This window comes from Arachis hypogaea, chromosome 16 (genome assembly GCF_003086295.3).
Source record: "Arachis hypogaea cultivar Tifrunner chromosome 16, arahy.Tifrunner.gnm2.J5K5, whole genome shotgun sequence".
Taxonomy (NCBI): Eukaryota; Viridiplantae; Streptophyta; class Magnoliopsida; order Fabales; family Fabaceae; genus Arachis; species Arachis hypogaea.
In genome coordinates this window covers 36,053,815-36,081,263 of record NC_092051.1, presented here as the reverse complement: position 1 = coordinate 36,081,263, position 27,449 = coordinate 36,053,815, and the positions used below count along the sequence as shown (strand labels likewise).

The 27,449-nt window shown below is 39.7% G+C and overlaps 3 protein-coding genes and 1 non-coding gene across 19 annotated transcripts; 1 reads left to right on the top strand and 3 right to left on the bottom strand.

Moving 5' to 3' along the window:
* Positions 1 to 2,878: 2,878 nt before the first annotated feature.
* On the bottom strand, positions 2,879 to 3,727 carry LOC112756996 (uncharacterized). The gene is made up of 2 exons (XM_025805597.1): positions 3,455 to 3,727; positions 2,879 to 3,208 (listed from the first exon to the last, which is right to left on the bottom strand). Exons 1-2 carry the CDS (start codon positions 3,725 to 3,727, stop codon positions 2,879 to 2,881), a joined length of 603 nt encoding a protein of 200 aa, XP_025661382.1.
* Positions 3,728 to 5,271: 1,544 nt separating this feature from the next.
* LOC140180102 (uncharacterized) lies at positions 5,272 to 6,234 on the bottom strand. Its single transcript, XM_072220499.1, has one exon. It carries the CDS (start codon positions 6,232 to 6,234, stop codon positions 5,272 to 5,274), a length of 963 nt encoding a protein of 320 aa, XP_072076600.1.
* A 10,305-nt stretch (positions 6,235 to 16,539) lies between these two features.
* Positions 16,540 to 16,647, top strand: LOC112760561 (small nucleolar RNA R71). The gene has a single exon (XR_003180995.1). It is a non-coding gene; the product is annotated as a small nucleolar RNA R71 (small nucleolar RNA).
* A 5,284-nt stretch (positions 16,648 to 21,931) lies between these two features.
* On the bottom strand, positions 21,932 to 25,535 carry LOC112759038 (glucose-1-phosphate adenylyltransferase large subunit 1, chloroplastic). 16 transcript variants are annotated; one of them, XM_072220224.1, is made up of 8 exons: positions 25,015 to 25,182; positions 24,649 to 24,778; positions 24,135 to 24,251; positions 23,716 to 23,755; positions 23,147 to 23,325; positions 22,957 to 23,069; positions 22,761 to 22,833; positions 21,932 to 22,148 (listed from the first exon to the last, which is right to left on the bottom strand). In XM_072220224.1, exons 5-8 carry the CDS (start codon positions 23,216 to 23,218, stop codon positions 22,107 to 22,109), a joined length of 300 nt encoding a protein of 99 aa, XP_072076325.1. In that variant the 5' UTR covers positions 23,219 to 23,325; positions 23,716 to 23,755; positions 24,135 to 24,251; positions 24,649 to 24,778; positions 25,015 to 25,182; the 3' UTR covers positions 21,932 to 22,106. The 16 variants fall into 16 exon arrangements, with proteins under 16 accessions (XP_072076325.1, XP_072076326.1, XP_072076328.1 ...); XM_072220225.1 differs by having other exon boundaries at positions 24,175 to 24,251; XM_072220227.1 differs by having other exon boundaries at positions 23,147 to 23,320; positions 24,175 to 24,251.
* Positions 25,536 to 27,449: the final 1,914 nt, after the last annotated feature.

Below are 27,449 nucleotides of genomic sequence, written 5' to 3'. Positions count from 1 at the left end.
AGGCACGCATTCATAAGTGAGAATGATGATGAGCGTCACATAATCATCACATTCATCATGTTCTCGGGTGCGAATGGATATCTTAGAGAAGGAATAAGCTTGAATTGAATAGAAAAACAGTAGTACTTTGTATTAATTCATGAGGAACAGCAGAGCTCCACACCTTAATCTATGGTGTGTAGAAACTCTACCGTTTGAAAATACATAAATGGTAATGGTCCAAGCATGGCCGAATGGCCAGCCCCCATGAAAGTCTAAGATAGCATAAAATTGATCAAAGATCGCTACAAAGATAGTAAAAAGTCCTATTTATACTAAACTAGTTACTAGGGTTTACAGAAATGAGTAAATGATGTAGAAATCCACTTCCGGGGCCCACTTGGTGTATGCTTGGGCTGAGCATTGAGCTTTACACGTGTAGAGGTCTTTCTTGGAGTTGAACATCAGTTTGTAATCTGTTTCTGGTGTTTAACTCCACTTTGCAACGTGTTTCTGGCATTTGACTCCAGAATGCAGCATGGAACTGGCGTTCAACGCCAGTTTACATCGTCTATCCTTAATCAAAGTATGAACTATTATATATTACTGGAAAGCCCTGGATGTCTACTTTCCAACGCAATTAAGAGCGCACCATTTAGAGTTCTGTAGCTCTAGAAAATCCACTTTGAGTACAGGGAGGTCAGAATCCAACAGCATCTGCAGTCCTTCTTCAACCTCTGAATATGATTTTTGCTCAAGTCCCTCAATTTCAGCCAGAAAATACCTGAAATCACAGAAAAATACACAAACTCATAATAAAGTCCAGAAATGTGAATTTTAATTAAAAACTAATAAAAATATACTAAAAACTAACTAAATCATACTGAAAACTATGTAAAAACAATGCCAAAAAGCTTATAAATTATCCGCTCATCACAGGCGCATAGCGTCTCAACAATACCAGTAACAAACAATAATTCCATATTCCTCAGAGATCACTTTCAATATTCATAAATTCATCATTATTCCTTGAGTCCCAGACTCATCACAATATTATCGGTTCACATTCTCACAATCCATCGCTCAATCATCATTACATTACTCTGCCATCTCACTCAACTAGTTCTGTCCTCAGTACCCCAGAAACCTCAGTCTCCACCTTCTAGATTCATACAGAAATTCACTAAATTAAGTCACTAACTCATCCTTAGAAGTATTAGAGTCTAAGTACTAGATAGTATTCCTAAATGACACTTAAAGAATGTTTGGAAAGCTCGAGAACCTTTGAAAACGAAGAAAAATGATTTTTCAGTAAAACAGGGGTCTTGCATACGCAAGCCCCTGCCTCGCGTACGAATTCTGTTGAATAAGGGGTGGTCGCGTACGCAACCCCCTGCTCGCGTACGCGAGATGCCCAACCCGAATGGGTTGCTCGCGTCGCGTATTAAATTTCGCGTACGCGAGATACCCAACCCGAATGGTTTGGTTGCGTTGCATGCACTGTGTTGCGTACGCATCTAGTGCCTCACGTATGTGAGATTCCCAACCCGAATGGTTTGGTTGCGTCGCGTGCACCATGTCACGTATGCGACTCTCACCAGACTCAGAAAAATTTCAAAGTTGCAGAATTCAGTTTTAGGCACCAAACTTTAAATAGTCATAACTCCCTCTATAAAAATCTATTTTCATCAAACTTTATATCAATTTTAAGATATTTAAAGGAACTTTTATTTAAGACAAATTTCAACAAATTTTAAAAAACTGAGGCTCAAGTTAGAATCTGTCAAAGTTCACTAAAAACTGGTTTTTACCAAAAGTTAATAAGGTTCTCAACTTCCAAAATTCACAACCAAAACCAAATATCCTACAACCAAAACAATTTCAATAGTCCCCAATATGTGCTATACACTAAACTTGTGTCCAATCAAGCCTCTAATCACCAACAACTAATCCAAAGCTCCAATAATTCACAATTCAAGCTAGACATACATCATTTATTATAAATCAATACCTAGGGTTCATCAATTTCACAAATTTACAAGGTAAAGAGTTTTCTTACCTTTTTTGATGGTGTTTGGGGCATAAACCACTAATAGCCCAACCTTAGATACCACCTAATTAATCAAAACACAAAAATTCACTCAAAACCAACACCCACATTTTTGAATTTATTAGGGCTGAAAAAAGGAGAGAAAATTTAGAGTTCTTACCTACACAAGTTAGATAGAACTAACGGGCTCGGCAAGAGTTTCACGTAGCCATCGACGGCACGCGAATCAGAGCTCTGTAGCTCAAGTTATGGTCACTGGAAGTTGTATGTGAATAGTGTTTTCTCGCTTCCCCTTCTCCTCTCAATGCAGCTGGTATGTGTTGCGTTTGATGAGGAATGAGGCTGAAATGAGTTCATTAATGAACTTATATATGTTGGGCTTGGGCCCAATTGGGTCCGGTCCAACCCATTAGCGTTTTTGGCCCATTTGGTCCAACTTTGGGCTAAACCTTTTAAAATTAGTGCCCGGTTTTCAATTCTAAATGTTTTTCTAAGGTTTTCTACTGTTTTTATTATTCTCACATAGTACCGGACAAACTTAAGCCGGTATTGTCGGTTAATTTACCGGTTTGCATTTTTACGCGATTTTTTGCAAAAAATTACATTTTCCAACTCAAAAAAAACCTATTGAGTCCAAAAATTATATTTAAATTTTCTAATTCACATTCTAAATTTTTGGATCCTATTTTGGGAAATTTAATTATTTAATTAAACGGTTAATTAATCGTAGTTCTTACATTCTCCCCACCAAATAAGAAATTTCGTCCTCAAAATTTAGTGATTACTTGAGAATAGCTCAGGATAATCCTTCCGCATCTCGAACTCCAATTCCGAAGTATGCTCTTCCACTCATGCTCTCTTCCAAGCAACCTTGACCAACTGAACTTTCTTTCCTCGTAGTTTCTTCACACTAATGTGGTCAATTCGCATCGGTGCTACTTGAAAAGTCAAGTTCTCCTTTAGCTCAACCAACTCAGGCTCTAACACATGAGCTGCATCCGACGTGTACTTACAGAGTTGTGACACGTGGAATACGTCATGTAAGTTAGACAAATGCGGCGGCAAGGCTACTTGATATGCCATCGGCCCGAATCGTCTCAAAATGTCAAACGGCCCTATATACCTCAGATTCAACTTCTTTGTCTTAATCGCCATTCCAATCCCAGTTGTAGGAGTAACCTTCAGAAATACATGCTCGCCCACTTCAAATTCCTCCTCAGATCTACATAGATCTTCTGTCGGCTCTGTGCAGTCAAAATCCTAGCTCAAATCTTTTTAATCTTCTCAGTAGTCTCTGTTACCGAATCCAGCCCTAACACACTTGCCTCACCGGCCTCATACTAACAAAGTGGAGATTGGCACTTCCGTCTATACAAGGCCTCATACGGAGCCATCTCAATGCTCGCATGAAAGTTGTTGTTGTACGCAAACTCCACCAATGGCATATAACGGTCCCAACTTCTCGGTTGATCCAAGACACACGCCCTTAGCATATCCTCCAATGTCTAAATAGTCCGTTCTGACTGTCCATCCGTTTGTGGATGATATGCCGTGCTGAGACAGTCTCATACCGAAAGCTCTTTGGAAAGCTTCCCAAAATCTTGATGTGAATCGGGGATCACAGTCTGACACTATGCTCGATGGCACTCCTTGCAACCTTACAATATCGTTGATGTACAACCTTGCCAATTCCTCCATAGAGTAGTTCACTCAAATAGGCAGAAAATGAGCAGATTTGGTTAAGTGATCCATGATCACCCACACCGCATCAAATCCCGACCTAGTTTTTGGTAAACTGGTCACAAATTCTGTTGCAATTCCTTCCCACTTTCACTAAGGAATCTCAAGTGGCTGTAACATTCTCGATGTTCTCTGGTGTTCTATCTTCACTTTCTGACCCGTCAGACACTTAGATACAACTGCAGCTACATCATTCTTTATCCCAGGCCATCAGAACATCTTCTTTAGATCATAGTACATCTTCGTACTTCCTGGATGAATAGAAAACCCACTGCTATGAGTTTCTGACTACAACTCTTGTCTCAAACTCCTAACATTCGGCACATAAATTCTCCCCTTATATCTCCACAGCCCTTTATCATCCTTAGTAAACTCTCCATGCCTCTTCTTGCCAATTGGTTGAAACATCTTCTGAAGTTCTTGTCCGTTTTGCTGAGCCTTCTGAATTTTTTGACTTAAACGTACTCAAAATGCACAATTGGTTCAAATAGGCTTGTCCGTCAGCTTCACCAATATCCAGCTTAAGTTCTAAAACTTATCTACTAACTCTTCTTCTTTAATCCTCATCCAAGCTATCATCAAAGACTTTCGACTCAATGCGTCAGCCACAACATTCACCTTTCCAGGGTGATAACTCAATTCAAAATCGTAATCTTTCAGTAGCTCCATCCACCTCCTCTGACGCATATTGAGTTCTTTCTGATCAAAGATGTACTTGAGACTCTTGTTATAAGAGAAGACTCTAAAGCTCACCCCGTACAAGTGGTACCTCTAAATCTTCAATGCAAACACAATCACCGCCAATTCCAAGTCATGAGTTGGGTAATTCACCTCATGTGGTCTCAGCTAACGTGATGCGTAAGCCACTACGTTCTGATGTTGCATTAACATGCAACATAAACCCTTCAACGAAGCATCACAGTATACTTCAAACGGTTCGTGTGGTTCAGGTAGAATTAAAACTGGTGCTGAAGTCAAATTTTGTTTCAAAGTCTAAAAACTCTCCTCACACTCCGACGTCCACACAAACGGTACCTCCTTCTGGGTTAACTTAGTCATCGGTAGTGCAATTTGAGAAAATCCCTCGATGAATCTTCGGTAATATCTGGCCAAACCCAAGAAACTCCTAACCTCAGTCACCATAGTCGGTCTCTCCCATTCCATCACTGCGTCCACTTTTGAAGGATCCACTTCTATTCTGTCCTTACTCACCACATGACCTAAGAACTTCACTTCTTCTTTCTAAAACTCACACTTCGACAACTTGGCATACAATTTCCGCTCCTTCACCGTCTTTGAGTAAACTAAGATGTCGTGTATGAAAACTACCACGAATTTGTCCAAGAAGGGACAAAATACTCTGTCCATGTAATCCATGAACATAGCAGGTGCATTCGTCAACCCAAAGAATATCACCGCAAACTCGTAGTGTCCATAGCATGTCCTAAACGCAGTCTTTGGAATGTCATCCTCCTTCACCATTATCTGATGGTAACCGGATCTTAAATCAATCTTGGAAAACACCCAACTCCTTGTAATTGAACGATTAAGTCATCTATCCTCGGCAACAGATACTTGTTCTTCACAGTTACTTTGTTTAACTGCCAGTAATCCACACAAAGTCGCATTCCTCCATCCTTCTTCTTCACCAATAAAATTGGCGCTCCCCAAGGAGACACACTGGGTCGGATGAACCTCTTGTTCAGAAGCTCTTCCAACTGAGTCTTAAGTTCAGCAAGCTCTATCAGAGCCATTCGATACGGCATAATCGACACTAGTCTGGCCCCCAGCACCAAGTCAATCACAAATTTAATTTTCCTTTGAGGTGGGAATTCGGGAATATCTTCAGGAAATACTTCAGGAAAGTCCCAAAGTACCAGAATCTGATCTAGCCTCTGATCATCACCTAGCGTATTCGCAGCCAATAATATATAACCCTGGCACTCTTCCCTACCACAGTTCACCATCACAAAGTTCAGGTAATAACCTTTAGCTACCACTTCTCCACCTTCTCCACCTTCTCCTTCCGGCATAAACCGAATCAATTGCTCAAAGGAATCCAACAATACCCGGTTCTTTGACAGCCAATCAAACCCCAAAATCATCTCCAACCCAACCATTGGCAAAAAAATTAAGTCATAGACAAATTCTCTATCCTCAAGCTTGAAAGATACTTGCCTACAACCTAACCTTGTCATAACCGTTTGATACGGAGTATGCACATGCAAATCGAAAGCTAATTCTGACATTTTCAACCCTAGTTCTTCAACCTTATCAAATGCAATGAAAGAATGCGAAGCCCCAGTATCATACAGTGCAACTAATATTTTACCACCAACTAAACAATTACCTTTTATCAGAGGATCCGCCTTAGCAGCATCATTGGCGTTCACAGCAAATACTCGCCCTTGGTGCTGATTTCGACCCTCATTTGGGTTCCTCCAACAAGTACAATCCTTCGCCATGTGACCAGGCAAACCACAATTGAAGTAACCACCTGTTTCGAGGGTTACCTGAAACTGTAGGTCAATCTCAGACGAGATCTTCTGTACTGGTCAGAGATGGCGTATTCGGTTGGGGGGTGATGGTCGGAGCTGTCGTGTCCAACTTGTTGGACTGGCAATGCTGCTGATCCTTTGTCAACGGAGGGTGGTGGTACCTGCAAGGGACTCCGATGCTTAAGTTAGCATGGGTATTAAACAGTTTTTAGTAGAATCAGAGTATGAGTTATACCTGGGTGCTCCAGTGTATTTATAATAGTAGGAGATGACCTTTCTGGGGATAAGATAGTTATCTTATCTTATCTTTGAATGAAGTCATCTTATCTTCAAGGGAACCGCCCTTATCTCTATAGGCTTGGGCTGCCTTTAGATTTGGGTCGTGTTCCTCTATCTGGGCCCTTATTGGGCTTTCCTGGCAATTTGGCTGAGCTCTTTGAGAAGAGGTCGGGTAGTCTGACCTGAAGAGGTCGGTTGACTTTGTCTCTAAACATCCCGGTCGGAGAGCTCGACCCAAGGTATGAACAGTGCCCTTGCTCGAGTGTGGTCTTCTTTTTGAGGTCGAGTCTTAGTTTTAGGACTTCGATCTTTCTCTAGTGAAGCCGAACTCGAGCATTTTGTCAACTTCGCTGAAGCTTTTGAATGTGAAGCGTTTCTCCTTCTCTTTTTGAAAGCGCGCGCTTCCCATTCACACTCTTTGTCTTGGGAATGTGCGAGGTTTTAATAACCTCATTAATCCCTTTAATGCTCCATTTCTTTTGCCTCTTTCATTTTGAACTTTACGCAAAAAATGGTTTTTCTTTTCTCTGTTTCTTTGCTTGCTGTAACTTCCCCCCTTTTCTTTCTACCTTTCTGTTGAGACTTGCGTTTCTCTCTGCGACACCATTTGTTGATCGTTGGTACTTTCTTTTCGCTCGAAAGGGTGATTTCCAGATTCCGTCTTCAGTTTCTTTGGAGCTTTCTCCTTTTTTCAGGTTGGTGTTTCCTTCCATCGTTCTTACTTTTTCCTTTGATAAAGTTTTGTTTTATTTGAGTGTATGTTGCAAAGCTTGCACTTTTATCTCTGTGACGTATTTTTCTAGCTTCTTCTTCGACCTTATGTATTTTCTTTGGTATTTCTCCTGATGATTGAAGCTTTTTGCATGTTTGTTGCCTGTTTCTATAGTATTTGATTTTGTGGTTTTTTTTGGGATAATGGCTTGTTTGATTTTGACAAAGGTTGCGTCTTTTGTGGTTTCCCCTTGACATGTTCTATTACTTGGCAGTTCCTTTTGCTGATAGACTGAAACTGTATTTTGAGAGGTGGCTTTATTTGGTTTTTTCTTCTCGGAGTGTTGGTTGAGAGAGGGTTTTTCTTTGTTGGGGTAGCTTTGTAGAGGATAATGGTCTTTTAATAATCTTGCTTTGATTTGTGTCTTTCTTCTCAAAGCGTTGCTTAGAGTCTTTTGCTTGGGATGTTTTAGCCTCTGTAGGCTTTTCTGAGTCTTTTACTCTATGTCACTGCCTCCAAATGATGCCCCTGGACCTTGGTGTGTGTCTTTTCTTTTACTGTTTGTATTGCTCTGAGTCATATTGTCTGAGTTGTTTTGATATCGCCTGAGCTGTATTTGGTTAGCAATCCATTTTCTTTTCTTTTTTGTAGGACTAGTTGGCCATGTCTTCTCGCAAAAATATTGTCGAGGCATCTTCTAAGGTTCCCAAGGGGATGTCCGACTGGTTGGACTCCCTTATGTTGCTGTGTGTTTCTCTAGCTAATTCTGAATTCTGTGTGGAGCTTAGGAAACACCACCGAATCTGTAGTAGTAGGGATCAGGAGAACAACTATAAATTGGTAGCACCTGATTCTGATGAAAGGGTTTGCTTCCCTGTTCTGACCTAGGGGGAGCATCCCTTTTTCTACGCATACGACTTCTTTTTAGCTAGATGAACATCACCCTTCCCTTCACTCCTTTTGAGACCGACCTGTTATGGTCGTATAATGTGGCCCCATCTCAGCTTCATCCGAATTCTTGGGGTTTCATCAAGATTTTTCAGTTGGTTTGTCAAGAATTTGATGTTAAACCTTCTCAAACCCTTTTTCTGTATCTTTTTGTGTTGACCAAGCCTGGGACTACAAAAAAGAAGGCTTCTTGGATTTCTTTTAGGTCTGCCCAGGGACATAAAGTTTTTTCCATGTATGATGAGTCTTTCAGGGATTTTAAGAATTACTTTTTAAGATCCGAGCTGTTGAAGGAGCTCGTCCTTTCTTTTTGGATGAGAATGGCGAGCCCCGCTTTCCCTTAGAGTGGCAGAAGAACGTAGTGGTGTCTAGGTATACTTGGGAAATGTTGGACGAGGTCGAGCAGGCTTTTGTAAATGTCTTGGAGGATATTTGGGGGGAACCTCCCCATCTTGATACCAAGAAGTTTTTGGGGAATTCATCCCTTGTCCGAACTGTGCTGGGTATTCATTATATTTTGCTCTACTTTACTTTGCTTTCTTCTTTTTCCAGTTTGTAATCTGCTTCTATGGTTGATTTTGTTTTTCAGAGATGGTTAAAAATAATGACTCCATGAGGGCCTTTAAGAAGGCAAGGAAGGCTACAACTGCTCAGAATATTTCGGCTAGAGGGGCTGGGGAATGGTCTTCTCATGTTCTTCCCAAACAGCCAGTGCCGAGCTCTCCTGGACCGAGGAAAATGATTCCTACCCCTCGGGTCCATCTGCTCGACCCTCCCCAGTCTTCTGCTGCCGTTTTTTCTCCTACGGCTGTTCCTCCTTCAAAAAGATCTCGGACTGTTGAGCCCTTCAATCTGGACGTTCCTGATTTCGATGCTATTGGGTTTGTCGACCAGCAGATTGGTCCCTATGGTGCTCTTCCTATAGATGGTGTTTCTCTTCTTCGTCATTTGGATTTCATAACTCGGAGTAGCATCAAGATGGCACATATAGGGACGGCTCTGTACCGAACTGCCCAAGATCTTTCTATCCATGCAACGAAGGCCTTTATGGAGGAGGCCAAATCAGAGTTTGACCGGATTAAGGGGTTAAAGGAGGAGCTCGAGGTGAAGGTGACCAAGTTGGAGAAAGAGTTGGAGGGTGAAAAGACTAGAGCTATTGCCTTGGCGGCTTCTGTAAAGTTGGCTGAGGATACGGCGTTGAAGCATAAGGAGAGCTATGTCACGACCTATAGGGAGATGATGCATCTTAGGGAAGGTTTGGAGTCTGCCCGAGCTAATTATGCCGAGCTCCAGGGTCATCTTGTGGGCAGTGTCAATGCTGCTTATGAGAATTTGAAGGATCAAGTTTGAGTTCTTGCGCCCGATCTTGACCTCTCTCTCTTCAGCTTAGACAACATTGTGAGGGACGGTAAAATTGTCCCTGATGATCCTGATGATGACGACGTCGAGCCTCCTTCTGTGCCTACTGCCAAGGTCTCTATTGCTCCGACTTCTTCAACTCCTTCAGCTGAGGTTGGTCATCCCTAGTCGGATTCTGATTGTCAGTTCCTGAACCGGGGTGATGGGACGGTGGATGCAGTGCCTCTTCAGACTCGTCCTCCTTCACCTCGTGATGCTGTGACTGGGAACTCTTTGGATCCTCTATGATTATTCTAGATGTTTTTGTATATAGCCCGGCTTGTGGGCTTTAAACTTTTTATGTTTTGTAACTTGTGGTTTCTTAACTGCTGGACACCTTTAGTTGCTTTTCTGTTAGCAACTTTCTTTGAAAAACAAAGTAGTTTCTTGAGCTCTTGGGGATGACTTTTGGTGGCCTCTTGAGTCTTGTTATTATTATCATAACTTATTCCTTTCGTAATATGCTTGGCTGCACCTATCTGACACTTTCTAGGTTTTTGAGTGCGTTGGAACCTTGTTGTCCGACCTCTTTTGGTTGCCTTCGTACTTTCATACTTGTAGCTTTATTCTTTTGAGGTCGTGGATTTCTGGGTCCAACTTGTATGCCTTCTGTCGGCCGATTTCTTCATCTTGGCCTGAAGGTATTTCTAGTAATCCATTTTGTTTGGACCTTTGTTAGGTCTCTTCCATGGATTTACCTTTAACTTTTGGCATCTTGGTTGGGCTGACTTTATCATGTCGGTCCGTTCTAAGTTATTTCTAGTAATCATCTTTTTTGGACCGTTGTCAGGTCTCTTTTAGGGATTACTTTTTATAACTTTGTTTTGTGGGAGGCCGACTTCATCATGTCGGTCCCTTCTAAGTTATTTCTAGTAATCCTCTTTTTTGGACGTTTGCCAGGTCTCTTTTAGGGATTACTTTTTATAACTTTGTTTTGTGGGAGGCCGACTTCATCATGTCGGTCCCTTCTAAGTTATTTCTAATAATCCTCTTTTTTGGACCTTTGTCAGGTCTCTTTTAGGGATTACTTTTTATAACTTTGTTTTGTGGGAGGCCGACTTCATCATGTCGGTCCGTTCTAAGTTATTTCTAGTAATCCTCTTTTTTGGACCTTTGTTAGGTCTCTTTTAGGGATTACTTTTTATAACTTTGTTTTGTGGGAGGCCGACTTCATCATGTCGGTCCCTTCTAAGTTATTTCTAGTAATCCTCTTTTTTAGGGCTGGCCAGGCCTCTTTCCAGGGATTTACTTTTTATAACGTTGGTTATTGTGATCGACTAGTCCGACTTCTATACGTCGGCCTGTCTTTAAGTTATTTTTAGCAACCCATTTTTATTAAGACCTTGTCAGGTCCTTTCCATGGATCACTTTCGATAACTTCTTGCATTATTCTATTTTGTTGTCTTTTCATCTTTTCTGATTTCGTAGAAATTGGGTTTGATCCTGTTTGGTCGACCTTTTGATGAATTCGGGTTTCATCTTCATTGGTCTTTACCGTGATCGAGCAGTGAATCTGATTTTCACTTTCTGCTGATATGTAGCTTTATAATCGGGTGATGAATTTTTGCGTTTCAGATTAATGCGTCTTGAGGATTCGTAGAAAATCTAGAAACTTTATTTAAAATAAAGAAAATGCAAATATACATATGTGGGCATTCTAAGTCAGGTAGTTCATGGATCCTGGCTTGGCACCTCGTTAAAAAATCTTTTCAGGAAAAAGAGTGCACCATATCCTAAGATCCTTATTACCTCTAACTATAATACCTTCATAGGTTGCGGGCGTGTCATGACCTTGGAAGCTCTCACCCTTCAAGCTCGGACAGTCTGTAGTAGCCCTTTCTAAGTATTTCTACGACTCGGTAGGGCCTTTTCCAGTTTGCTGCCAGCTTTCCTTCTCCAGGTCGTGTTGTTCCGATATCATTTCGAATTAGGATGAGGTCGTTCTCGGCAAAACCTCGTGGCACTACCTTTTGGTTGTATCTTGAAGCCATTCGACGTTTTAATGCCTCTTCCCTGATCCGAGCTTGGTGCACGAAATTGTGATGTCCAGGCTCGAACAATCCCTGGCAACGTGAGCAACTTGGTACGCGTAATCGTGATTACACTTTAATTATGTAAAATTCATGGCTCTTTCTTTCCCTGGCAATGGCGCCAAGAACATGGTGCCAATACCATGGTTCACAACTTCGATACAACTAACCAGCAAGTGCACTGGGTCGTCCAAGTAATACCTTACGTGAGTAAGGGTCGAATCCCACGGAGATTGTTGGTATGAAGCAAGCTATGGTCACCTTGCAAATCTCAGTTAGGCAGATATAAATTGATAATGGTGTTTTCGAATAATAAATAATAGAATAGGGATAGAGGTACTTATCTAAATCATTGGTAGGAATTTCAGATAAGCGAATGGAGATGCTTTTTGTTCCTCTGAATCTCTGCTTTCCTACTATCTTCATCCAGTCAGTCTTACTCCTTTCCATGGCTAGCTTTATGTGATACATCACCACTGTCAATGGCTACTTTCGGTCATCTCTCGGGAAAATGATCCAATGCCCTGTCACGGCACGGCTAATCGTCTGGAGGCATCACCCTTGTCAATGGCTTCATCTTATCCTCTCAGTGAATAATATGCTCACGCACCCTGTCACGGCACGGCTATTCATCTGTCGGTTCTCGATCATGCTGGAATAGGATTTACTATCCTTTTGCGTCTGTCACTAACGCCCTGCAATCGCGAGTTAGGAGCTCGTCACAGTCATTCAATCAGTGAATCCTACTCGGAATACCACAGACAAGGTTTAGACCTTCCGGATTCTCTTGAATGCCACCATCATTCTAGCTTACGCCACGAAGATTCTGGTTGGGAGATCTAAGAGATATTCATTCTAGCTTATTTCATGTAGAACGGAAGTGTTTGTCAGGCACGTGTTCATAGGGGAGAATGGTGATGAGCGTCACACATAATCATCACCTTCATCACGTTCTTGGGTGCGAATGGATATCTTAGAAGCGAAATAAGATGAGTTGAATAGAAAACAGTAGTACTTTGCATTAATCTTTGAGGAACAGCAGAGCTCCACACCTTAATCTATGGAGTGTAGAAACTCTACCGTTAAAAATACATAAGTGAAGGTCCAGGCATGACCGAGATGGCCAGCCCCCATGGTCTAAGAACTATGCATTCAAAGATGTTCCTAAGATCCTAAGGTGATCAAAAGATACCTAATACAATAGTAAAAGGTCCTATTTATAATAAACTAGCTACTAGGGTTTACAGAAGTAAGTAATTGATGCATAAATCCACTTCCGGGGCCCACTTGGTGTGTGTTTGGGCTGAGCTTGAGTGTTGCACGTGTAGAGGTCCTCCTTGGAGTTGAACGCCAGCTTTTGTGCCAGTTTGGGCGTTCAACTCTGGTTTTGGCTCCTTTTCTGGTGCTGGACGCCAGATTTGGGCAGAGAGCTGGCGTTGAACGCCAGTTTACGTCGTCTATTTTTGGCCAAAGTATGGACTATTATATATTGCTGGAAAGCCCTGGATGTCTACTTTCCAACGCAATTGGAATCGCGCCATTTAGAGTTTTGTAGCTCCAGAAAATCCACTTTGAGTGAAGAGAGATCAGAATCCAACAGCATCAGCAGTCCTTCTTCAACCTCTGAATCTGATTTCTGCTCAAGTCCCTCAATTTCAGCCAGAAAATACCTGAAATCACAGAAAAACACACAAAATCATAGTAAAGTCCAGAAATGTGAATTTAACATAAAAACTAATGAAAACATCCCTAAAAGTAACTAGATCCTACTAAAAATATACTAAAAACAATGTCAAAAAGCGTATAAATTATCCGCTCATCACAACACCAAACTTAAATTGTTGCTTGTCCCCAAGCAACTGAAAATCAAATAGGATAAAAAGAAGAGAATATACTATAAATTCCAAACTATCAATGAAACATAGCTGCAATCATATGAGCGGGACTTATAGCTTTTTGCCTCTTGAATAGTTTTGGCATCTCACTTTATCCATTGAGGTTCAGAATGATTGGCATCTATAGGAACTTCAGATTTCAAATAGTGTTATTGACTCTCCTAGTTCAGTATGATAATTCTTGAACACAGCTTCTTTATGAGTCTTGGCCGTGGCCCTAAGCACTTTGTTTTCCAGTATTACCACCGGATACATAAATGCCACAGACACATAATTGGGTGAACCTTTTCAGATTGTGACTCAGCTTTGCTAAAGTCCCCAATTAGAGGTGTCCAGGGTTCTTAAGCACACTCTTTTTTTTTTTGCTTTGGACCTTGACTTTAACCGCTCAGTCTCAAGTTTTCACTTGACACCTTCACGCCACAAGCACATGGTTAGGGACAGCTTGGTTTAGCCGCTTAGACCAAGATTTTATTCCTTTAGGCCCTCCTATCCACTGATGCTCAAAGCCTTGGGATCCTTTTTATTTCCATTGCCTTTTGGTTTTAAGGGTTATTGGCTTTTTGCTCTTGCCTCTTGGTTTTAAGAGCTTTGGCTTTTTCTGCTTGCTTTTTCTTTTTTTTTTCCTATTTTTTTTTTCTGCAAGCTTTGTTCTTTGCTGCTTTTTCTTGCTTTAAGAATCATTTTTATGATTTTTCAGATTATCAAATAACATGTTTCCTAGTCATCATTCTTTCAAGAGCCAACATATTTAACATTCTTAAACAACAACTTTAAAAGACATATGCACTGTTCAAGCATACATTCAGAAAACAAGAAGCATTGTCACCACATCAATATAATTAAGCTAAGTTCAAGGATAAATTCGAAACTCATGTACTTCTTGTTCTTTTGAATTAAAACATTTTTCATTTAAGAGAGGTGATGGATTCATAGGACATTTATAACTTTAAGACATAGTTACTACTACTAATGATCATGTAATGAAGAAACGAACATAGATACGCACATAACATAGAAAACGAAAAACAGATAAAGTAAGAACAAGGAATGAGTCCACCTTAGTGATGGTGGCGTTTCCTCCTTGAGGAACCTATGATGTCTTTGAGCTCTTCTATGTCTCTTCCTTGTCTTTGTTGCTCCTCCCTCATTGCTTTTTGATCTTCTCTTATTTCATGAAGCATGATGGAGTGCTCTTGATATTCCACCCTTAGTTGTCCCATATTAGAACTTAATTCTTTTAGGGAGGTGTTGATGTGCTCCTAATAGTTTTGTGGAGGAAAGTGCATTTGAGGCATTTCCGGGATTTCATGGTGATGAGCTTCATACGCCTCTTGAGCTCCATGAATGGGCTCTCTTGCTTGCTCCATCTTTTTCTTAGTGATGGGCTTGTCCTCTTTAATGAGGATATCTCCCTCTATGTCAATCCCAACAGATGTGCAGAGTTTGGATATGGGAGTTCAACACCAAACTTAGAGTTTGGTTGTGGCCTCCCAACACCAAACTTAGAGTTTGACTGTGGGGGCTCAGGTTGACTCTGCTTTGAGAGAAGCTTTTTCTGCTTCCTCTCCATGGTTGCAGAGGGAGATCCTTGAGTTTTAAACACAAGGGATTTCTCATTCCATTGAAGGACTATTTCACCTCTGTCAACATCAATCACAGCTCTTGCTGTGGCCAGGAAAGGTCTTCCTAGGATGATGGATTCATCCTCTACTTGTCCATGAGCCTATTTTCTTGAGTTATCTGCCATCTCTAATGAGATTTTAGCAGCTTACACCCCATAGATTCCCAGTTTCTCTATTACAGAGAGGGGCATGAGGTTTATTCCTGAACCAAGGTCATACAGAGCCTTAAAGATCATGGTGCCTATGGTACAGGGTATTATGAACTTTCCAGGATCCTGTCTCTTCTGAGGCAATGTCAGTTGATCCAGATCACTTAGTTCATTGATGAACAAGGGAGGTTCAACTTCCCAAGTATCAATGCCAAATAATTTGGCATTCAGCTTCATGATTGCACCAAGAAACTTGGCAGTTTGCTCTTCAGTAACATCCTCATTCTCTTCAGAAGAGGAATACTCATCAGAGCTCATGAAGGGCATAAGGAGGTTCAATGGAATCTCTATGGTCTCTAGATGAGCCTCAGAGTCCTTTGGTTCCTCAGAGGGAAGCTCCTTATTGATCACTGGACGTCCCAGGAGGTCTTCCTCCTTGGGATTCACGTCCTCCACTCCCCTAGTAGGCTCGGCCATGGTGCTTATGTCAATGGCCTTGCACTCTCCTTTTGGGTTCTCTTCTGTATTGCTTGGGAGAGTACTGGGAGGGATTTCAGTGATCCTTTTACTCAGCTGGCCCACTTGTGCTTCCAAATTTCTAATGGAAGACCTTGTTTCATTCATGAAACTTACAGTGGCCTTGGATAGACCAGAGACTAGATTTGCTAAATTAGAAGCATTTTGTTCAGAGTTCTCTGTCTGTTGCTGAGTGGATGATGGAAAAGGTTTATTATTGTTAAACCTGTTTCTTCCACCATTATTAAAGCCTTATTGAGGCTTTTGATCCTTCCATGAGAGATTTGGATGATTTCTCCATGATGAGTTATAGGTGTTTCCATAAGGTTCACCTAAGTAATTCACCTCTGCTATTGCAGGGTTCTCAGGATCATAAGCTTCTTCTTCAGAAGATGCCTCTTGAGTACTGTTGGATGCAGCTTGCATTCCATGCAGACTCTGAGAGATCATATTGACTTGCTGAGTCAATATTTTGTTCTGAGCCAATATGGCATTCAGAGTATCAACTTCAAGAACTCCCTTCTTCATAGGCGTCCTATTACTCACAGGATTCCTTTCAGAAGTGTACATGAACTGGTTATTAGCAACCATGTCAATGAGTTCTTGAGCTTCTGCAGGCGTTTTCTTTAGGTGAATGGATCCACCTGCAGAAGTGTCCAGTGACATTTTTGATAGCTCAGATAAACCATCATAGAATATATCCAGGATGATCCATTCTGAAAGCATGTCAGAAGGACACTTTTTGGTCAACTGTTTGTATCTTTCCCAAGCTTCATAGAGGGATTCACCTTCTTTCTGTCTAAAGGTTTGAACATCAGCTCTAAGCTTGCTCAGCTTTTGAGGAGGAAAGTACTTGGCTAAGAAAGCCGTGACTAGCTTATCCCAAGAGTTCAGGCTGTCTTTGGGTTGAGAATCCAACCATAATCTAACTCTGTCTCTTACAGCAAAAGGGAAAAGCATGAGCCTGTAGACTTCAGGATCTACTCCATTAGTCTTAACAGTATCACATATCTGCAAGAATTCAGTTAAGAACTGAAAAGGATCTTCAGATGGAAGTCCATGAAACTTGCAGTTCTGCTGCATCAGAGAAACTAATTGAGGTTTCAGCTCAAAGTTGTTTGCTCCAATGGCAGGAATGGAGATGCTTCTTCCATGTAAATTGGAATTAGGTGCAGTAAAGTCACCAAGCATCTTCCTTACATTATTATTATTTTCGGCTGCCATCTCCTCTTCCTGTTCGAAAATTTCTGAAAGGTTTTCTCTGGATTGTTGTATTTTAGCTTCTCTTAGTTTCCTTTTTAGAGTCCTTTCAGGTTCTGGATCTGCTTCCACAAGAATGTTCTTATCCTTGCTCCTGCTCATATGACAAAGAAGAGGGAACAGAAAAAATAATAATAATAATATGGATCCTTTATACCATAGTGTAGGGATCCCTGTGTGAGTAGAAGAAGAGGGGGAGACAAAGAATGTAATATAATGGAAGAAACACAACTGTGAGGATGGCAGAGATGTGAGATGAGATGTTAGGATATGAATGAATAAATAAAATAAGATGGGGGAGGGATAATTTTCAAAAAATATTTTTGAAAAAGAGTTAATGATTTTCGAAAATGGTTTTTGAAAAATGTTAGTATTTTTTCGAAAAAAATTTTTTAAAATTAAAAATAAGAATAATTAGTTAATTAAAAAGAAATTTTTGAAAAAGAGGGAAGATATTTTCGAAAATTAGAGAGAGAGAGAGAGTTAGTTAGGTAGTTTTGAAAAAGTAAAAAAAACAAACAAAAAGTTAGTTAGTTAGTTGAAACAAATTTTGAAAACCAATTTTTGAAAAGATAAGAAGTTAGGAAGTTAGAGAAGATATTTTGAAATCAAATTTTTGAAAAAGATAAGAAGATATTTTTGAAAAGATATGATTGAAATTAGTTTTTGAAAAAGATTTGATTTTTAAAATCTCAATTAATGACTTGATTTACAAGAAATCACAAGATATGATTCTAGAGCTTAAAGTTTGAATCTTTCTTAACAAGTAAGTAACAAACTTGAAATTTTTGAATCAAAACATTAATTGATTATGTTATTTTCGAAAATTTGGTATAAAAATAAGAAAAAGATTTTTGAAAAATATTTTTGGACTTTTCGAAAATAACTAAGAATTTTGAAAAAGATTTGATTTTTGAAAAAGATTTTGAAAAAGATAAGATTTTCAAATTGAAAATTTGATTTGACTCATAAGAAACAACTTGATTTTAAAATTTTTGAAAAAGTCAACTCAAATTTTCGAATTTGATGAGAGAAAAAGGGAAAGATAATTTTTTTGATTTTTGAATTTTTATGATGAGAGAGAAAAACACTAAAAAGATGCAATGCATGAAATTTTTAGATCAAAACATGTGATGCATGCAAGAATGCTATGAATGTCAAGATGAACACCAAGAACACTATGAATGTCAAGATGAACATCATAGACACAATTTTGAAAAATTTTTAATGCAAAGAAAACATGCAAGACACCAAACTTAGAATTCTTTAATGCTTAAGCACTAAGAATTCAAGAATGCATATGATAAACATGAAAAGACACAAAACAAAAAATCATCAAGATCAAACAAGAAGACTTACCAAGAACAACTTGAAGATCATGAAGAACACTATGAATGAATGAAATTTTTGAAAAAATGCAAGATGCACATGCAAATGACACCAAACTTATAACGTGACACATGACTCAAACAAGAAACAAAAAATATTTTTGATTTTTTTATGATTTTCTAATTTTTTTGGAATTTTTTCGAGAATTAATTGAAAAAGAAAAAATAAGGATTCCAAAATTTTTAACATGAATTCTAGGAATCTTGCATTCTTAGTCTAAAGCTTCAGTCCAGGAATTAGACATGGCTCATGAGCCAGCCAAGCTTTCAATGAAAGCTCCGGTCCAAAACACTAGACATGGCCAATGGCCAGCCAAGCTTCAGCATGTAATTCAGACATGACACGCCTGACATACTCATTCCCAAAGGAATTAGACATGGCTTTACAGCCAGCCAGGCTTCAACATGCTTCATGAAACACTAGAATTCATTCTTAAAAATTTTGAATAAAATTTTTGAAAATATTTTTATATTATTTTCGAAAACAGATGAGAAAATTTTAGAAATATTTTTGAAAATAAAATAAAAAGAAAATTACCTAATCTGAGCAACAAGATGAACCGTCAGTTGTCCAAACTCGAACAATCCCTGGCAACGGCGCCAAAAACTTGGTGCACGAAATTGTGATGTCCAGGCTCGAACAATCCCTGGCAACGTGAGCAACTTGGTACGCGTAATCGTGATTACACTTTAATTATGTAAAATTCATGGCTCTTTCTTTCCCTGGCAATGGCGCCAAGAACATGGTGCCAATACCATGGTTCACAACTTCGATACAACTAACCAGCAAGTGCACTGGGTCGTCCAAGTAATACCTTACGTGAGTAAGGGTCGAATCCCACGGAGATTGTTGGTATGAAGCAAGCTATGGTCACCTTGCAAATCTCAGTTAGGCAGATATAAATTGATAATGGTGTTTTCAAATAATAAATAATAGAATAGGGATAGAGGTACTTATGTAAATCATTGGTAGGAATTTCAGATAAGCGAATGGAGATGCTTTTCGTTCCTCTGAACCTCTGCTTTCCTGTTTTCTTCATCCAGTCAGTCTTACTCCTTTCCATGGCTGGCTTTATGTGATACATCACCACTGTCAATGGCTACTTTCGGTCATCTCTCGGGAAAATGATCCAATGCCCTGTCACGGCACGGCTAATCGTCTGGAGGCATCACCCTTGTCAATGGCTTCATCTTATCCTCTCAGTGAATAATATGCTCACGCACCCTGTCACGGCACGGCTATTCATCTGTCGGTTCTCGATCATGCTGGAATAGGATTTACTATCCTTTTGCGTCTGTCACTAACGCCCTGCAATCGCGAGTTAGGAGCTCGTCACAGTCATTCAATCAGTGAATCCTACTCGGAATACCACAGACAAGGTTTAGACCTTCCGGATTCTCTTGAATGCCGCCATCATTCTAGCTTACGCCACGAAGATTCTGGTTGGGAGATCTAAGAGATATTCATTCTAGCTTATTTCATGTAGAACGGAAGTGTTTGTCAGGCACGTGTTCATAGGGGAGAATGGTGATGAGCGTCACACATAATCATCACCTTCATCACGTTCTTGGGTGCGAATGGATATCTTAGAAGCGAAATAAGATGAGTTGAATAGAAAACAGTAGTACTTTGCATTAATCTTTGAGGAACAGCAGAGCTCCACACCTTAATCTATGGAGTGTAGAAACTCTACCGTTAAAAATACATAAGTGAAGGTCCAGGCATGGCCGAGATGGCCAGCCCCCATGGTCTAAGAACTATGCGTTCAAAGATGTTCCTAAGATCCTAAGGTGATCAAAAGATACCTAATACAATAGTAAAAGGTCCTATTTATAATAAACTAGCTACTAGGGTTTACAGAAGTAAGTAATTGATGCATAAATCCACTTCCGGGGCCCACTTGGTGTGTGTTTGGGCTGAGCTTGAGTGTTGCACGTGTAGAGGTCCTCCTTGGAGTTGAACGCCAGCTTTTGTGCCAGTTTGGGCGTTCAACTCTGGTTTTGGCTCCTTTTCTGGCGCTGGACGCCAGATTTGGGCAGAGAGCTGGCGTTGAACGCCAGTTTACGTCGTCTATTCTTGGCCAAAGTATGGACTATTATATATGTATGGAAAGCCCTGGATGTCTACTTTCCAACGCAATTAGAATCGCGCCATTTCGAGTTCTGTAGCTCCAGAAAATCTACTTTGAGTACAGTGAGGTCAGAATCCAACAGCATCAGCAGTCCTTCTTCAACCTCTGAATCTGATTTCTGCTCAAGTCCCTCAATTTCAGCCAGAAAATACCTGAAATCACAGAAAAACACACAAACTCATAGTAAAGTCCAGAAATATGAATTTAACATAAAAACTAATGAAAACATCCCTAAAAGTAACTAGATCCTACTAAAAATATACTAAAAACAATGTCAAAAAGCGTATAAATTATCCGTTCATCAGAGCTCTTTCTCGGATTTCTGGAAGTAGGTCGAGTTCTTCCCTTTGAAGTTGGGGGTTGGCCTCTTCGTTGTAGTGGATTACTCTGGGCGACCCTTCTTTGACCTCCAATGGGATTATTGCCTCCATTCCGTAAGCTAATTGGAAGGGTGATTCCTTTGTGGTGGAGTGTGGAGTTGTCCGATATGCCCATAGGACTTTTGGGAGCTCTTCGGCCCAGGCTCCCTTTGCATCCTATAATCTCTGTTTTAGCCCGGCTAATATGACTTTGTTAGCAGCTTCTGCTTGTCCATTGGCCTGGGGGTATTCTACGGATGTGAATTGGTGTTTTATGTTTAGATCGGCCAACAGCTTTCTGAAGCCTGCATCTGTAAATTGAGTGCCATTGTCTGTTGTTATAGAGTATGGAACCCCAAACCTTGTGACAATGTTTCTATATAGGAATTTTCGACTTCTTTGAGCAGTGGCATTGGCTAGGGGTTCTGCCTCGATCCATTTTGTGAAATAGTCTACCCCCACTATGAGGAATTTGACTTGTCCAGATCCTTGAGGGAAGGGTCCGAGAAGATCGAGTCCCCATTTTGCGAATGGCCAGGGTGAGGTTACGCTGATGAGCTCCTCTGGCGGGGCGATGTGAAAGTTGGCATGTTTCTGACATCGTGGACACACTACAAGAAGTACGGTTAATGGCAGCGGTTGTTTTCATGATTAGCGGCGGTTTTAAACCGCCGCAAAATCAAATACCGTCGGTTTAGTGAACTGCCCTGGTTATCGGTGCGGGAAAATGATTTTGTGGCGGTTTCCAGCAACCGCTGGTATAACCGCCGCTGAATCAGTATTTTGCGGCAATTAATTTTGTGGCGGTTTTAAACGGCCGCAATATTCAAGTATTAGAATTTCTGCCCTTTTTAACGGCGATTACAAACTGCCGCTAATTTTAATACAAATTAAAAAAAAAATATTAAATTTTCCTTTTAAAATTCGCTGATTTTAGTAATAATAATAATAGAGACAATATAAAACACCGTACTAAAAACCAATGGGTATAGGTTTTAATAATAATAATTACAATGGAAGTAATAATAATATGAAGTATAAAAATAATAAGTATAATAATAGCCCCTCTTCAATTGCATTGATCCTTTTCTGCTTGTCTTGAAAATCTGGAAGTGCTGGTGCAGTAGCATCTTGATAATGTCACTAATTTACTGACCACTAATGTACTTTTGATTTGCCAAATTCTGAACCTGAAAATGTTCATTTAAATTAAACAATATATTGATAAAATATTTCAATATTAACCGGTGCCAAGCTTATCACTAATGTTCTTCTATTGCCAATGATTGAGAATGTAATACAACTCAATGATCAATGATCGATACAACTCAATGTATGGAAGGCCAACTAAATGAAAATTGTTGTTTGCATATGCCTAAGTCCTAAATGAGAAACGGTGAAAGTGTGAAACACGTTGCATCTAGTGAGACCATAGTAATATTATTTTTAATTATAAATGTTGCTTTGATTATTTAGTTGTTCCTTCATTCACATACAAGTAAATGCGTGGAAAGGTTGCTGTATCTTCTCTGCAATGTGAAAGAATGCTCATAAAAATCATAGATGAATGATTGAAAGCTTAAGGTTACTTGATAAGCCATGATTTGTTTTCCTTCCAACCTACTCAATCCAAAACTTTGTACGCATTCGTTATTTTCTATGATTAGATTACTAGTATTTTATTTGGAGATAATTCAATCAGTTAGGTTCATGGTACATAGATGGAGAAGCAGGGGAACCATGTGCATAATACTTTATTACTAATAGTAAAACCATAAGCAATAATGAATTTTCAGACATACCTTAATGCAAAACTCACTAGCACATGCAGGAATGACTTCTAATCCAAATTCATTTGTAGTTGCAAAGCGCCATCTGAATGAAATAAATTTTGTTGAAATTAATTAGCTTGCTATCTTTGAAACAAGCAATTTATTGTCATGTTATATGTCATTATTGAACTTCACATTACAAGATATAAGTTAAAATTAGCAGTACCTTAGTAGATTAAGAAGTAAGTCCTTCTTGAACACATACACTCCCATGAAAGCAATGTATGGTTTCTTTTCAGCCTCTTCCCATGAAAGTCCCAAGAGTGTCGTATCTACTTGCTAAATTATCTACTTGCATTAGCAGGGAAACAATATCCTAAAACTTGATATTAACAAGCATGAGTTGTGCTTTTTACCATTGCTTTCAGGTCTTCTCCTTTAGACTTCTCACTGAATGAAATCACCCTTCCTTTATTGTTTATCTTCATTAGACCAAAATCTGAGACACGGCTACATGAACACACCCATTCCGGCTTAAGCTTCTTATGTTGGGACCTCAAAATTATATTTTATCCTTCCTTCTCCACTTTCTGCACTATATCATGTAAAAGCATAATGAATTTGGAGATGACAAAATTTTAAAAACGAATGGCAAAATGTCATTATAATTTTTGCATAAGCATCATTTCTGTTGTATGGGAATGACTATGCAAAAGAGTTACAAGTTAATTTTTATTCAGTTTATATGCACCATGATTACAAGCATAATTGAGTTGAATTTTTATCATTTAAGAAATAGACAGCTGAAACCATATTTTGAGTTTAAACAAGTAATAACAAGGAGAAAAGGACAGTTGAAACATACTTTTAGTAACTTAGAATTTTATGCATAGATGATGGCATCAATATTAAATGAAGCCAAGGAGGGAATCAAGACATCCATAGCAAACATTTTTTAAGTCAAAGGGTGGGATCAAAAGCTTACTTTTGCAGTTGCATAAGGGTAGTGTGAACTCCTAATATTACTGCAATTAAATATTAATACATTACAACAAAGAAAGAACAGTGAATAATCACCAAAATACAGAGGGCAATGAATGAGATCCAGTCAACATATTAAGCTCATTCTGAATTAATCTAACAGGACAATCTATAAAAATATTTCAAATATTTCAATTGCAAAGAATATTATAGAATAGTTAAATGAGGGAGAAAATGAGAATATGTATACCATATATGTTTAGTACTAGCATATGGAAAAAATTGAATTAACATTTATGTTATAATGCCCCTCTCTGATTTTTTATGCTAAGAAAAATGTTCAAGTGTTTCTTTGAACCTGTTGGATAAACCAAAAAAAGTTATTATGGAACAATGCCAAAGGTATAGAAAAAAAAAACTAACTTTCTTCTTCTCCCCTATGAATGGAAGAAGCCATCCAAACCTGTTTGTGAGCAAGATGTAATCTCAGATCATCTATACTTTTCCCCCCTCTTCCATTGACTCCAAAATCTTCTATTACTGAACAGAATAATAAATAAGACAAGCTTAGTACAGATCACTTCACCAATTCAATAAATCAACAATTGAAAGGGGGACAAAGAAGAAGAACCCTGCTTTAATGATAGTAACCACAATGCTAGTGTTATCTAATGAGAGTAAAAGAATATGTGAAAACATGTTATATGATGCACTTGCAACCTGCATAAGTGAGCTATGCATGTGTGCAAAGAAATTAATTGCTATTTGACCTTTCCTTTTGTTTAAAAAAAAAAAGTAGGCCTCACATATTCATTAACTACCATTTACAAAGTAGGTTATCTAGTTCTAATTCTAGAGGATTAAGAATGAATCTATTCTTCTGTACCGTAAGTAGTTGACGAGGGTATATCGTGAACCAAAGATAACAACTACTTACACCATTTTGGGAAGCATGCATGATAAGATTTGGCCACAGTTCACTTTCTATCAGTATAATAGCTTTTGGTTTCCAGTAATGAAGGAATGAATCAATGGAACCAGGTGTATCAAGTGGAGAAACTACCAAACTTGAACAATTGAGAAAATCAAAACAAAATATTAATGCCTAATCTGAAAATTTGAAAGTAAGATATAGATCAAATGATTTCTTTATAAGCAAGATCAATCTAACCCAAATTGAAAAGTGCGAATCTGATTCTTGACTGTATATACCCAAATCAAGAAGAACAAGATCAATCTAAGCCAAATTGAAAAGTGAAACCCCAAAAGAAACTCAACCAAATTGAAAGAGGGTTTAACAAACCTAAGTTTCGGACCCGTGTTAGAGGGAGGGAAAGTGGCTCAGTGAACGACACATCAATGGGAAGGAGGAGACTACTGGAATTGACTGCGGGGAGCACCACGGCGGCAAGGACTCCCAGAGAAGTGGTTCGCGCCCCTGCATAATTGACTTCATGCAAAAAAATATTCTATGAACGCGCTATGTTAATTTGTTATATATATCACTGTGTTGCTTTCCAGCAGTTGGGACGTGTCACCGCCGCTATGCTATTTAATTTTGGTGCAGTTATCAAACCGCTACGACAACTGCCGCTATCCTGCCAATCTGCGGCGGGTTTATAAATGGCCGCCAATTTTTTGCCGCCATTCTCCGTATCTGTTGTAGTGACATGTCTTCACGAATTCTGTTGCTTCTTTTTGTAAGGTTGGCCAATAAAACCCAGCTCGGAGTACTTTCTTAGTGAGTGCCTGTGCTACGAGATGGTTGCCACAGATGCCACTGTGTACTTCTTCTAAAACTTCTTTTGTATTGGAAGTCGGCACGCATTTTAATAGTGGTGTTGAAATCCTTCTTTTGTATAGAGTATTATTTATGATGGTGTAGTATTGTGCTTCCCATTTTAACCTCTTTGCCTCCTTCTTATCTGTAGGGAGTGTTTTTGTTTTGAGGTAATTAATTATGGGAGTCATCCATCCTTGATCCAGACCTGTTATGGTTAGAACCTTTTCTTCTTCCGAGATTGACAGGTTCTGCAGCATCTCTTGGATGAGGCTTCTATTGTTGCCCCTGGTTTGGTGCTGGCTAGTTTTGAGAGTGTATCAGCTCGAGCATTCTGTTCCCGGGGTATGTGGCGGACCTCATATTCCCCGAGTTGTCTGAGCTGTTCCTTAGTTTTGTCTAAGTAATTTTTCATGGTAGGATCCTTGGCTTGGTAACTCCTTGCTATTTGTGAGGTGACTACTTGTGAGTCGCTGGAGATGATAAGCTTTTGAGCTCCAACCTCTTTTGCCAGTTTCAAACCAGCTAGTAGTGCCTCGTACTCAGCTTGGTTGTTTGAGGCAGGAAACCCAAATTTGAGGGAAAGTTCGATTTGGATTCCCTGGTCGCTTTCAATTATCACGCCTGCGCCACTTCCTGTTTTGTTCAAGGAATCATCTACGTAGAGATTCCACTCTGTAGGGATTTCCAAGCTGTCTGTGAACTCAGCAATGAAGTCGGCCAAATATTACGATTTGATGGCTGTCCGAGCTTCATATTGAAGGTCGAATTCGGACAACTCGACTGCCCATTGCAAAATTCTTCCTGCTAGATCTATTTTTTGTAGAATGCCTTTTATGGGTTGGTTAGTCCGGACCTTGATGATGTGGGCTTAGAAATAAGGGCGAAGTCATCGAGATGTTAGTATGAGAGCATAAGCAAATTTTTCTATCTTTTGATAGTTCAATTTGGACCCTTGTAATGCTTTGCTGATGAAGTATATAGGTTGTTGTCCACTGTCATCTTCTTGGACCAGTGCTGAAGCTATTGCGTGATTTCCCACCGCGAGGTATAATACGAGTGGTTCTCCTTCCCATGGCCGGGTTAGGATAGGTGGTCGTCCCAGGAACTTTTTGAAATCCTGGAAGGCCTGCTTGCACTCTGCTGTCCATTCGAACTTCTTTCCCTTCCTTAGAGTAGCGTAGAAGGGTAGAGATCTTATTGTCGATCCAGCTAGAAATCTGGACAATGCTGCCAATCTTTCATTGAGTTGTTGTACCTCTTTGACACTAGTCGGAATTTTCATGTCGAGTATGGCCTGGCATTTATCTGGATTTGCCTCGATTCCTCTTTGTGTGAGCATAAAGCCCAAGAATTTGCCTGCTTCTACTGCGAAGGTGCATTTTGCAGGGTTAAGTCACATGCCATGCCTTCTTATAGTGTCGAATACTTGGGTGAGGTCGGACAGTAACGACTCTTCACTTTGTGTCTTTATTAACATGTCGTCCACGTAGACTTCCATGATTTTCCCAATATGGTCTGCAAAGACCTTATTCATTAACCTTTGATAAGTGGCTCCTGCATTTTTGAGTCCAAAAGGCATGACGATGTAGCAATAGTTTGCTTTTGGGGTTAAGAATGAGGTTTTTCTTGATCAGGTGGGTACATCGGGATTTGATTGTATCCCGAATAGGCGTCCATAAATGAGAGATATTTGTATCCGGAGGAGGCATCCACCAGAGCGTCGATACTTGGAAGTGGATAAGGATCTTTTGGGCAGGCTTTGTTGAGATCAGTGTAGTTGGTGCACATCCGCCACTTCCCATTTGATTTTTTTACCAAGACAACGTTAGCTAGCCATAGTGGGTACTTAACTTCTCTTATGAATCCCGCTTCTAGTAGAGCTTGTACCTGCTCTTCCACAACTCGGGAACGTTCTGGTCCGTGCTTTCTACGTCTCTGCTGTACAGGCCCAGATC